Source organism: Diadema setosum, chromosome 13 (genome assembly GCF_964275005.1).
Source record: "Diadema setosum chromosome 13, eeDiaSeto1, whole genome shotgun sequence".
NCBI classification, from domain to species: domain Eukaryota; kingdom Metazoa; phylum Echinodermata; class Echinoidea; order Diadematoida; family Diadematidae; genus Diadema; species Diadema setosum.
This window is the reverse complement of record NC_092697.1, coordinates 9,967,268-9,981,414: the sequence shown is the minus strand read 5'-3', so window position 1 is coordinate 9,981,414 and position 14,147 is coordinate 9,967,268. Positions and strand designations below refer to the sequence as shown.

General features: G+C 36.7%; 1 protein-coding gene across 1 annotated transcript in view; it reads right to left on the bottom strand.

The window, feature by feature from the left end:
- Positions 1-14,147, bottom strand: part of LOC140237161 (receptor-type tyrosine-protein phosphatase S-like) — an 80,379-nt gene that overhangs the window by 46,663 nt on the left and 19,569 nt on the right. The window contains exons 4-10 of the mRNA XM_072317103.1: positions 8,379-8,516; positions 6,428-6,580; positions 5,202-5,339; positions 3,866-3,901; positions 2,363-2,662; positions 1,624-1,938; positions 134-207 (exon numbers count right to left, since the gene is read on the bottom strand). Of these exons, the coding sequence (XP_072173204.1) occupies positions 134-207; positions 1,624-1,938; positions 2,363-2,662; positions 3,866-3,901; positions 5,202-5,339; positions 6,428-6,580; positions 8,379-8,516 (1,154 nt within the window). The remainder of the gene's footprint in view (positions 1-133; positions 208-1,623; positions 1,939-2,362; positions 2,663-3,865; positions 3,902-5,201; positions 5,340-6,427; positions 6,581-8,378; positions 8,517-14,147) is intronic.

The window sequence follows — 14,147 nt, the reverse complement described above, 5'->3', positions numbered from 1 at the left end:
AACCCCATTTTTCATGTCATTTTCTAAACAAAGCAGTTACACTTGGCTGTCTAATGACATTCTAATATCTGTGATTCTATCAGGTTGACATGGTATAATGAGTCATGTATCTAAACATCTAATTTGTTCTCACCTGCCATGTGACTTTTATCTGTCCTGCCCTACTTCCATTCGTAGCTTCCACTGAAGAAGGCCCTTCTGATGGAGCTGAAAAAAATTCAAATATGTACGACATTTTATTCTTGATGAAGGCAAGGAAAAATGTTAACGGATTATCAGATTATGTTTCTGTAATGTCATCCCAAATATGTTTTTACAAAACCAAGATAACACAAGGATATCCTGCTAAATCTTGCCCTGTATTCTTATAATTAACTTCTTTTTTGCTGTTGTTGTTCTTGTTGTTGTTGTTATGTTTGTTGTTGTCATACGAATGGAAATGTAGGCCCTTCAATACATTCTGGACCGGTGAAAAAAGGCAAAATCTTTTATTTCATTTCATTTTATTTTCTTGGTTGTGCGCATGTATTTATAATCAGTTGCTTGTAGGCAGAAACTTTTGCTAACACTGCCCTACTCGAGACGTCTCAACGCAATGACTCAAGGAGCGTACTCGGAGGGCCATTGCGTGAAGTTTAGATCAGAATATGTCTGTTTTAAATACCGAATAATATCAACTGAAAATTATCTTGGTCGATCATGATCCCATAAACCAATTAACATATTAGGCCCTGTCATTTCAAACGTGATTGCATTGTAAGGACTACAGTTACCTCTCGCGCCATGGAAGTCAAGCGTTGACATTACACGTGTAACATACGCACTGCCGACATACCAGCTGAGGGTAAAATTATAGCCCTATTATAGGTTATTACAATGAGGCGCTTTTTATACTACAGAGTAGTTTGGGTACTATGAGGAGGTGTAGAACTATAGGGCATTTTGAGTATTATGAGGCAACATGTATTGTTGGTTTTATGCCCCTAGTATGATTACAAAATCGATAACTCACAAAGTCAGGTATACATAAGCTTTGATGTACATTCACAGGAGAAAACATTCATCTATTCAGAATAAAATCATCTGATATTAACGTGTACATACAAATAGAGTAGTGTAATATGAACAAATGCCATTGTATGATAGGCATTGTAGACATAGTGCTCATTTATATTTCCATTTCATGGACTAAGTGTTATACATACAATGATATAGACAATACAACGAAACTGAATAGAAAATACATGTCTGCAAGTATCAGGTTTGAAAGAAAACATATATTATCACGACATAAGAAAGGGGAATGTGAAGGGAAATCAGAACTTTGTTATCCGTACATTACAAGAGTGAATAATCACTACAAGAAAAAAAAAACAGTTTTCTTTGAATAGCGTGAATATGATGTACGCATGATATGTATTACAAACCCGCATGCAGAGATGTTGACTTTATAAGTCGGTTTCAGCGAAAGGCACGTTGTGAATATATCAGGGATTTACGCGATTATACGCTTATTCATGGATTTTCAATCAAGGGACATGGCATTTTATGCACACCAAAAGATATGACAATTTGGTGAAGAAAAACGCAATATGGTCCATATATCCTGTCTTAGAGACTCACGGGAGCAGAGTGTCCTGCCTTCTACCTCCATCTTATCGCCAATGCCACCGACACCTGGTCTCTCAGCTGAGACAGCGAAAATGAAGTCTGTGTCTGGTGTCAAATTTGTGATAGTTTCTGAGGGCGCCAGCCTATCTGTTCTCATCTCAAGCCGAATGAAGTCCCCAGGGTTGCTCTTCTCTTTGTAGTACACCTGGTATCCAGACAGTGGAGGATCACCAACATCTGTCTCTTCATTCCAGGCATCCCAGGCGAGGGTTACCGAGTTGTTAGTTGCCACATCCACGATGGGGGGACTCGGCAGTTGTGGTAAAACTTGCGGTATGACATATAAATGTAAAGACACCAAGATATTTCCACCTTTACCTTTATTAGTAAAATTCCTTCAATTTCGACGCAAAAATTATGAGATTTCAACACAATAAACGTTGCAGAACAAACACCTATAAATAAAGCTTAAGAAGACAGAAGTTCTGTGAGAAATATAAATCTGGTTATTTGATACCTTCATTGCCGTTGTGAAAATGAAACTCGATCTGAAAATAGAAATGGTCTTTTTTTTTTTTACTGAAATACAGAGCAACCATATGCATGTCAAGATTCTAAGATAGTGCTTATAAACATGAATTACTTAAGGTGGCATATATTACGATTAGCATCTTCAAACTCAGAAGTGTAAATCAGATAACGAATGGTGTATTCATCTACTTAAAAACATTCATACATTCGGAATACAAACCATAGAATCCTTCTATGACTTCTTGGCTCATGAAAGTGGTGACGTCTGACATCATACATCGGAATTTTTCCCCATCTTGGACATCTGACACGATAAAGACTGCAGTGCACCACCCATCTGAGTAAAGTCTTGCACGGTCCGGCAGCTCGATGTCTCTCTCGTGGAAAGACTCATTACTGTGCTTTCTCTGTAGCTTAACAATGGGGTCTGCTAATGACAGAAACCTGCTTCCAGATAAGGAACAGGTCACACTTGCTGGCTGCCCTTGATTCGGCTTCTCGTAGTTGACTGTCACAGTCCCTGAAGAAATAGTGGCAGCGAATGGCAAGAATCATTAGGTTCTACTGTGCATATTTCCTCTTTAAAACAATAGACTCAGTGGGTCATATCTGCCCCTTGCAGACTGCAATGTGTATGTATTCATCCAACAAGAAAAACAAGTAAATAAACTGAACAAATGAAGCATCTTGTTATCACACTGGAGAAATACCTGCCAAGTCTGTAGAAGATGTAACCATGCGTTTTCAAAACTAAGATTAAAATGTGAAAACTCAGCCCAATTTGCTCCTAGCCTCAATGGGGGCACTACGGGGTCTACCATAAAATTGAAGGTATACCTACTAATGCATTTACTCAAAGAATTGACTGTCATTTCTGGTTCTACAGAAAGATTGTTTAAAGCGTATTCTTTTAGTGTTTTAGAAACTTCAGAAAATGTTGGGCTTTATGTGGTTTCCGGAGACATCCATTGTGGGCATGGTGTCCACGACAATTTGTCATTCCATCACTTGCTAAATTTGATGAAAATTTCCGCGCGTTTTTAGGAACATGAAAGCGGAAATGTGCACTTTATACTTTCTTTTATTGGTACCAAGGTTACTATCCCCAGTTCTACAAGTAACAAACTTCAACGTACATTTGCTAGATGACTTTTAAAGATTTCCTCTACAGCTAACATGAGCCTTTATCTCAATAGAGCTTGAAATACCTATCACACACGGAAATGCTCTATGGTTAAACGAGCCGTAGTGTCAACTGGTAAATATGGCTCACTATTCAATGGATGTAGCTGAAAAGCAACAGATTCGCACAATGCTGTCTCAAATTTGGAACGAGTTCAAATCTAGTTTTATTATCAACAATGATTCAACTCAACGAGAATGCCAAATTATGATTTTCATTGCCAACATACACGGGAGGCCTTTTTCAGGCTATCATATACCTTTAACTTTACTAAGCTGTCAGAAGTTATTCTTACTCTTACACAATAAACTGGAAAGTAGTAAATTGAGAAATCCTCTGTACAGGAGGAAACAAATGGACTATGAACAGACATGGTGTATAGTAAACCGTCTAAAATCTATCAATATCCTTGTCTTCTAGTTCTTTAAACTTTAATAGAAATTATAGCAATGCCTACACATTGCTTGGAATGAGTCATAAAGCTTCTGTAAGCAGATGGAAAATTCATGAAGCTGGAAAATGCACAATGTAACAGTCTACCTGCACAGGACGTGCCGTATTTTCCCACGGTGCATTCTTCATGTTGGTGAAGAAGAGAAACAATGGGAAAAATCAGGAGTTAAAAAAGAACGGAAGGAGGTAGATTGGTTAGGAAACATACAAGCTATACTCAATACTAGCTATAATAGATAGATAGATAGATAGATAGATAGATAGATAGATGAATAGATAAGTAGATATAAGAATTAGAAAATAAATAGATAAATAAGCATATTTATGTATATACATATTTGTACGCATTTATACCGGTGGATCCTTGGTAGTGTCTTACGTATTAAATATTCTGTTATAAGTGAAGTCTAAGGGCAGAAAAGTTTGACACCATGTGTATGTAGTCCTTAAAAACCAGATCGTTGCTTCGCAGAAGAAGAGCCTAGAAAGAGGAGAATTGAAGAGGGAGGCGATATACAATGGGGGTTCTAAGGAGGGCGAAAAGTAAAGTGTTGAGGACAGTAGTGGGCTGGAAGTTGAAGTTGCACTAGTGGAGACGCTAGAGAAGGGAACAGAGAGAGTGGTAATGAATCTTCACTTCTCTCTCATATCTCCATGATATTCCAATCTTCAACTCCTCCCTCTTCCTCTTCCCTTCTATTTCACATTTCTCCTCCTAAACGATGTCCGAACATCTTACTTGATTCTCACTCTACTCTTCCTTACCACTCTCCCTGTTCCCTTCTCTACCGTCTTCAAGAGTGCACCTTCAACTTCCAGCCCATTATTGTCCCCCACTCTTCACTTTTTGCCCTCCTTACAACCCCCCATATGTCGCTTCCCTCTTCAATTCTCCTCTTTCTAGGACTCTATACACATGGTGTCATCGCAAACCTTTCTGTCTTATTTACTTCACCATGCAAAACTTCAAGCAACACATAAGTAAAGCCTTGTTTTATGTGACGCATATCAAAATTAATTTCATCATTAACTAAATGAAACAGAAGTTATGGCTGTGTAAGAATGACACAAATTTAGGGGCATTGTTGGTGTCACAATTCTTGCTCTCCTCCCTCCCCCCCCCCCAAAAAAAATAGGAACATTAAAAAAATGGGTAGGGCACATACCTAAAACTAACGTAAGAGTACCTTTGATACTAAATTAGGTCTTACACTGGCACACATGGACATTAAACATCATATTACTGAGTAAAGGGTGTGTTTATGCAATCAACTCTCCGTCAGTAAACTACTGATATCGTACATTAACCTGGATGTCTTCTTTTGAGAGGGAGCAGTTATATTTCATGATGGTAAGTCGATCACCCATTACTACAAGACTACCTTTTCAGGAAATGGACTTCTACATAAACAGCAATCCTCACCCTGACAGTTTGAGCCTGTCCAGCCTGGCCGACACTCAGTTGAACTCCCTGTGCAAGCTCCAGTATATGGATCACATTCGCCCGACACGCAGTGACACGTTTGGGTACAGCTGGCTCCAAACTCATTGGTATCACACTCTAATTTTACGACAAGGTGCAACCAGTTCAAAGGATAATTATCAAAGAGATATTTTACATCACACCCCTTAACCATGTGTCGATATCATGCCACACATACATTTGTAGAAAATACACATTTAAACTTATGTTATCTTCAAGCACCCCCGCAACTGCTTCCAATGACATGCTTTACGTATATTAATGCAGGGCATTGAATTTAACTCCTTTCTTGATTAATATTCCTTCCTCATAGGTAAACTACAAAAATCTGTATATCTTTGTATCAGTGTACGGTTCTTAATTGTGATATCAAACAAATAATTGAAGTTATGAAATGACAGGATATAAAAATGAAGAGTCAGCTTCTTTACTCCACAAAACAATCATGTGATAACTCCGCGAAGAAATAGCTCTCCCAACTTTTTGCGCTGCCAGTGTAGAGCGTTGGAAATCCATCACAACCATTCAATTTGAAGCAGGGAAATAAGTCATCATTCATAGTACCGAATCATCATGACCAGGTGAAAATATACCAGTTTGTTAAAAGAAAAGTTTATGTGCATTTGTTCACATTTTAGTACTATAATATTCAGTGTGATTGTTATTTTGAACTACACAAAATGGCAGTGGTAGGATGTTAATGGTAGTTTTTGTATATGTTTTCATTTCTTCCTGGAAAGACTTTTTTTTAAATTTCATATACTCTGAACATGTCATGATATTCTTTGTGCACATAAGACTGCGTACAAACTACTAAGCTTTGTTGCCTAACATTGTGGAAGAGATATAGGTCCTGTCTCTCTAAAGTCAGACGACGGTTGTATTGAATTCATGTTGATTGAATTTTAGCTTCCCCTTAATGTAATGCGAAACTGGAAAATATCCACACTGACCAATCGAAAAACATTCTGTTGTGGTTTAGAAATGAAAGCAACGTTGAACAATTTTTTTTTAAGAGCTATATATTGTAAGCAGTACAAATATGGATTATCACCACCAATTTTTTTTAAAGGCTTTGGTTGACTATAGTTGCTTTACCTATGTGTGAGAAATCATTGCTGACATCTGCAAAGCCACTCATTTCGTGTAGTTAGAATTAGCCTCACCTTGTGTACAGTCAATGCCTTTGTATCCAGGCGTACAAGAGCACCCATAGGGGTCTGGAACACACACCTGAAGACCACTGCATGCTGTCTGGTCGTCGATGTTATCTTTGCAGCGATACTCACAATTACGCCCAAAACGATTACCTCCACACACTGTATATTAAAGGACAAGTTCACCTCACATGTGGATTGAGAGAATGCAGCAATATTAGTAGAACACATCAGTGAGAGCATGAGGAAAATCGGACAATCCGTTCAAAAGTTATGAATTTTTGAAGTTTAATCGCCGGATGAGAAAACTGCTACAGCTTGTGATGTCACATATGTGGCGAGAAATTACAAAGAAACTTCAACATACTTAATTATTCTTACATAATGAAAGAGTATTTCACTTGTCTATTTCAGAAGACAGGGGGAATAATACTACATTTAACATACCTCACAGATAAGTAGAGGGAGTGTGTTTTTTTTTTTCTCAAAAATTACATTTTGTGGAATTCCCTTTATGTTTTCCTTATATCGTTCTACGATTTCAAAGACGATTGGTATACTTTATAGGTTGAAACCAAATTTTACATAGAACGTTCATTAATTTTGTACCATTCTTTAGCTTTACCGCATATCAATTATTGTAATATTGTATGGGGCAACTGTAATAGATCCCAAATTGATTTGTTATTTCATTGCAGGAAAAAAAAGCCGTCCGAATTTGTACACATTCACCTTATTTAGCTCGTACCAATCCTCTTGTTTAAACTGAAAATATGAAAAGTAAATGATTTTCATATTCATCAATCCGCTATATGGAGATGATATGCTTAATTGACGACAGTCTTCTGCATCCACACTCCCAATACATTCGCTGTAATTCAGTCAGATCAATTTTGATTCACTTATAAATCCCGAGTGGTTCTCAATTGACGTGTTCTCTTACTCTTTTCTTCAATAGGTACACGTACATGTATATCTCAGTAATTAATGTTCGGATGTACACACTGTACGTTTTCTTTTCATGAAAATAAAAAGAAATGACTGTATTTCATTGTAATATGTATATCAAATACAGAAAGATACATTTGAATTTGAATTGAATTTGAATTGAATTGAATGTGACATCTCGATTGTAGTAGTCTTCTAATCCAGCAGTGACTGTGAAGAAACTTAAACATTCATAACTTTTGAACGAATTGTTTGATTTTCCTCAAACTTTCACAGATATGTTTTACTAATATTGCTGCATTCTCTCAATCTGCACGTATGTGAAGGTTAACTTGTCCTTTAACAAGACAAGAATTGCCAAACCTGTACTATTTTTTTAACTAACAAATATATAAGCTACTCCATACCCTAGTCGACTTACAGAAACAATACAGAACCAACAAACAAAACAATGAATACATCTTACAGCCACATGCTGTCATGGAGGTAACAGGTTCTTAAAGTTGCATGTAAACATGGTAGCAGTCATCATGATTCTTGAAGATTAATCATACAGAAAGAAATTTTGTCCTGAACATTTCATTATTCCACGGTGTAATGACTTAGCAGTGATAACCAAGGTGATCTAGTAACGAGATATTACAAAGTTACGAAATGCCAAATATTTTTGTCACAAGTTCCTAATTGTACCCTTACAATTCACCATTAAAGCCAACATACCTCAAGCGGAAAACAAAATCGACATAAGTGAATAAAAAAAGCGGTTAAGAAGCGTTCTATTCAATAGTGCTAATATACACATAAACCCACAAATTTGTAGAAAGCATGACAGTGCAATATCCTATGAATGATTGAATTATCATGATCGCGATGTCCAAATCATTGTCCATCACTTGAACTTTAGACCGAACCACATGATATGAGTTTATATAAGCAAATCATTTGCGACAGAAGACACATGAAATGAGCGAAATAATTGTTTTAAAAAGTACATATTAGCAGTTTTACTTACTCTGCTCACACTGATGTCCCATGAAACCAGGGGGACAAACACACTCTCCAGTTTTACTGTGACAGATGCCTCCATTGTAGCATGACTTACAGGCCTGAAGGCATCCACCGAGTACATCGTAGCGACCAGCTGGACAATCTATTGAAGTTAAAGCACATGAATGTTAACACTTAGTTTCCACATTGAAAAATGTTTTGCTTGTCAATGCAATGAAAATCTTTTTATTATACCTTAGGCTTAGTATTCGATGTGATCTGCCATCTTTTACTGTACACGATAATGCGATTTGGATGATTCTTGTTCTGTGCATTTTGTGTAATAATATAATACTCAAAACTGAACAAAAATGAATATAAGTGAAAAGTGTTTAATGGAGTATGTGGCTAACCAGGGAAATGGGAATGGTATAATTTTTTAGAATAGATGAAATCATCTAGATACGTTCAACAGGAAGAAGGCTGACAATAAAAGCAAGGACAACACAAGAAAAATCTTTGGAAAGATCAACACATTTTTAGTAAATAATAAATTGCTGCGGAAGACCCGTCAGCTGAGGAGTCTCTCCGAGGTGTTCTGCTAATAATATATAACTGATTAAGAATCGCAGTCGTATCGGGGTATTTCTAGACACAACGGGGAATTTTTAAGGCTTCTGGACGGGGGAACAGGGTGACATTTGGTTATAGGTCGTTAAAATGCGGCGTACATTATCAGTGGCGGATCGTTAAAAACAAAAGAAATAAAAAGAAAAAAATTGAAATGAAACCCGAAAGTAGCACCAGACATATTAGTTGCCCGCCCCCCCCCCTTTTTTTTACACAATTCCTGGATCCGCCCCTGATTATAGATCGGATAGCATCGGGAACATCGCACTTCATAGAGTGGTCACATTGTTCCAATACCATGCATCATCTCACTAGGAAGACCATCATAATTATAGCGACCATGACGATCTGTGAAAAATTCACAAATCGTAGCGTAATTGCCCTCTATTATTATCAGGGGATCAAAGCTCTCCTGTGCAGTCTGCAGTGGGCAATGGCCAGTGCAAATTTAAATGGCCTAGCGCAGATGACATAGGCCTATCAAACCTCCACGTATTGGGACAAGCTTTCATTGCTGATATCAATTAGGCCAAATAACAGTAGGGCAAACTGAACTGAATTGAATAATTCAATTCAATAATTCAATTATTGTATAATAGTGGAACCGCGCTTCCCCCGGTGGCTTCCCCGTCAAACCGTTAGGTCTACATGATCGTACCGTTGGTGAATGCAATGCTTTTATGCATGGCTGCTACTAACGTTAGAAATTTCTACTCGACTCTAGCACGCTGTACACGCAGACTAGAAGCTTAGGGCCTTGAGCTGTACTTGTTAAATAGTACCGTAATGTAGTACATTTCATCATGGGTGATTTCAATTTCCCTGAACACTTGGGACTTTACCTGTGTAGGCATAGACACTATCAATTGATAGGCATAAGAAAACTGGTGACTTTTTTTATAGTACAAGTGTGAAAACGTTGAACGATAAACAATCGACAAATCAGGGGTCAAAATTAAAACATGTGACTCACTGGTACAAATTTATCTCAGTGTAATGTACATTGATGTCAGCTTTCTTGCAAACCCGATTATACTGGGATATATCCAAGGGTGTTGTTTTTATTCAAGGTTGAATGGAACTGTGACATATTGGCGAATGTCTCTGACTAAAATGAACATTGATATAGTGAAAATTCATATGAAAGGTAAAAACAATCGAATGAAGATATTTTGATCTTGTTCATCCTTTCGAATACTGTGTTAGTTTGTTCCTAAAATATTGTTAACCTCCTGTGAAGTTTACAAAAGCTGATACACACGGAAGTTAAAGAAAAAGTGGAGTTTTGTCATTGAAGAAGAGATTTTCATATTCTTATCTTCACTTTCACCTCATTTGAAGAAAACATCAAGAGGGGTCTCATTTGTGTAAATGTTAATGTTCAGGAGATACTAATAATGAATTTATTGCATTGTCCTTTGATCTATAATTAAGAGTTTTGTGAACAAACAACATTACTCTTTTATTAAACACATTTTAATCTTTTGTCACCAATTGAGAATGGTAATTCTAACTTGAATTGTTTTTCATACTAATCGAGTGTAACTACAGACCTCCAAATTGTAAGAGGAATTTCGATTTCTACGCCAGAAATCAACAACAAACCTGTTCTTGTTATATGATTTAGATCTTGCAACACTTCTGAATGACAGCCAACAAAACTACATGAAATACTTGCAATTTTGACTACTTTACGGAATTCCTCGTTTATAAATCACAGATATTTGTTTTTCCATTAGGGACGGTTCGGCTGTAAGTTATCACTAGAATTAAACATCACACTCCTTTTTTTTAAAAGATGCTCGTAACTCAACATTCCACATTCATTGAAAAATCATTTACCTAGGCCTATATGTCAAGAATTGTCTTTGGATATGATGACCACTACTTTGTATTTTACTTTCCGATGTAAGCAGGTGTGCCCACACGCTATATGTTTGGTTTCAAAATTTAATGTAGTCCAAATCTATAACAAAGGTGAACACGAATTTCCTAATACTGATTTAATTTGACCACTATGCCTAAAATTGTGATTGTATGTGTATGTCAGGCAAGTCCAGATTTTTATTAGGGACCGTACCTGGACCACTGTTATGATGTCGTCTCAGAAAGCTGTAATTAACCTTTACTCATCCTAGAAGCATCAAATTCCGCTGCGCTTTTTTGTATACTATATGGCAGATATGAATTGTAAACAATGCAATGCAGTTGTCACAACACCAAACTCTAAAGAATATCAACGGTGTAGTATAGCAACTGCTTGTTGACCAAAAATGAACTGAAAACCTGTTTCAAGAGGATGACAATGATAACATTACAATATCACCCTTTACCTGTCACATTATAGGGAATTATCAATCTTTCATCCTTCTACGAAAAGGCGATACATAAGTAGAGTTGTACAGAAAATTCATCACATTATGTTAGTATTCTTCCTTGTCCCATGTATTTGGCTTACAAACCTCAAAAGTATCACTAGAATATCTCACCTTACTTCTAAAGGAAAAAGCTTCATTACAGGGGAAATTCAGCCCAAATATAAGTTGGTAAGAAAGAATTAAATCTTACAGGCTTAACAGACTGTAAGGAAGTTATAAAATTCTGTAATTTAGCTAACTTTTCAGGAAAGCGTTTTTGAACGGTCATTATGAATCTGCAAATGGCAAAGTGAGCATGTCATCCCCTCACAACTTGCCATAACGTTTGTACATAAACATTTTGAAATTTCCAGTTTTTCATTCAAACATAATCATGCCCGAGGCTTAAATCCGGGTATACCTTACTGATCACTATTCTGAAGGTAATCAACTATAATAGGAATAGCATCATGTTTCAGATTTTAAAGACAGAGACATTGAATTTTCGTTATTCTTTGCACACGATCAATGGAGAATTGTGAGGTTATGACATGGTTAGCTCACTCATTTGCATAGGCCTATTCTTATCCACTGTACGAGAACTTGTTTGCAAAAATTAACAAAACTTCGATAAGGCAGTTAATAAAAGGTGCAATTAAGCACAATTAAGGGTGCAAATGTGCACTGAAGGTGTGGTGCTGTTTCAAGTTGTGTGCACATTAGAACCTCTATTTCTTAGCGTGTAAGCCTCAAATTTCACATGCCCAAAGCAAATGTAGTGATGTGCATTAAAAACAGAGTCCGCATTATAACAATGAACTAAATTTCTTCTCCACTTGGTATTCAATGTCCTCAATCAGTGCATGGTATCGACAGCGTCGCTTGATACCTGGAAACGGGGTTGGGATAATCATTATTACATAAACAGATGACACCATAAACAGATGACACCTCCAAGGATGTCCGTCCGGTCTAGTCAGTACCACGGCCGTGGTTGGGAACTTGTAGGTTCCATGAACATGACTAGGACCAATTATCTGAACAGGAAGAAATTCTAATATTCGGAGCGTTTTAAATCCATCCGTTCTTCCCATCTTGTTGTAAGAAAAAAAAAATAGAGAGTTGAAATGATATCAAAATCAACTTGCCATGCGCCGGAAGAACAATGTACGCACAGATGAACGTCTCTGATCAAAATTATAAAATCAACATTGTTTTTCGATAGCGCAAATTACGTAAAAAAATATATACGAGGGCAATCTACTGTGGAATAATGAAAGATCTACTCCTAATTGTAGTACTTGAAAATATGTAAAACGTCCCGTATAACGCCTCTGACGTAAACATCTTTGCTCATCAGTACTTAATGGGTTTGTTTTTTAGAAGATGATGGCATTAAAATTTAATATTTGGATTGACGAACCTATGTGCTTGCAAACGGAGGCACCAATTTGCCATGATGAGTTATTAATATTGGTTTGAGGAAAGATCGTATTTGTTCAAAGAATGTCCCTGATCTAAACCTATTTTTCTTATATTTCGCTTCTCTCACACACACACACACACACACACAAAAAAAAAGATGTAAACTAAAGTGACTACTGCATGATAATCATAAAATGTTGACCTATTACTAGTCATAAAACATAGTTTCTGTCCTGGTAATGCATTTACACTTGCTCTTATCAACAGAAAACCTTGAATTTGAAGCTCTTCTACATATCTTCAACATTCAGGAAGCTTAATTTTTCTTGACATTATAACACGCCCTTTCAAACTTTGTTCTACTAGTCCTTGTTTCTATTAAACTAACCGCACCCATCCAGAGCTAATTTTATTTTAATGTTACCATATATTTGTATAGTGGATGTCTTTATTTAATGAAGCAGTAATTTTCGAAGACGTTTTCAATTTTGCTCAGAGACGTGTGGTCTTTGATCTTCGTTTAGATTCTTACATATTTACTGTCTATCCTCTTTTAATATACTTCTGATCCAAAGAGTAAAATACATAATTTCACAAATGATACTGGTTGGCAAAATGTGCAGAATAATAGCTCTTATAAATCGACACAAACACCTGGAAGGTTTTTCTTTTTTTAAGGATTTGTGGGCATTTCTGTCGTTGAACTGTGCTGACTCGATTCCAGGATGGCGCGTCAGTGCGTAAAATAAGCACGCAGATAAAGTACCATGCAGTGCTAATTGTCAGATGAGGGAATATCCCTTCAGAGATTTTCAATCAGGGACATTCGTTTTGATCAGAGACATTCGCAAATTTGGGTTTTCAACCTGAACGCATTTTTTGTGGACAGCATGCTACTGAAGTTGCCAATCATCTAGTCGCCTGGCTCACACTTGTTTTTATCTCAAGCACAATCCACTTTCATTACTGACACCATTAACCAATTGAACATCTCTGATGGTTATTCAGTGTAATTTTCTTTAATGAGCCACCACGCGATTATTTCATACAGCTCGCTCACAGATATTGATGGAATGGTAGTAGGCCTATATGGATAAAACGCTAAATAGAAATGGCTTACATGTTTTCATATTCATCCTGAATTTTTTGCGTCCAGGAAAAGATAATTCATTCAGAGACGTTCTTTTTTCAGACATAAGTGAATTCAACGTTTCCTGATAAGATAAATAAAACACACGTTAATGGCAGAAGTACTTGACAACAATACACAGTATAATTTTTTCTGAAAGGCACAACCCTCCCCTACCAAAATGATACCCAAAACTATGAAAAACACCCTCAGGTGACAATTTTATGCGGGTTTGAATATGGCCAATTGTATA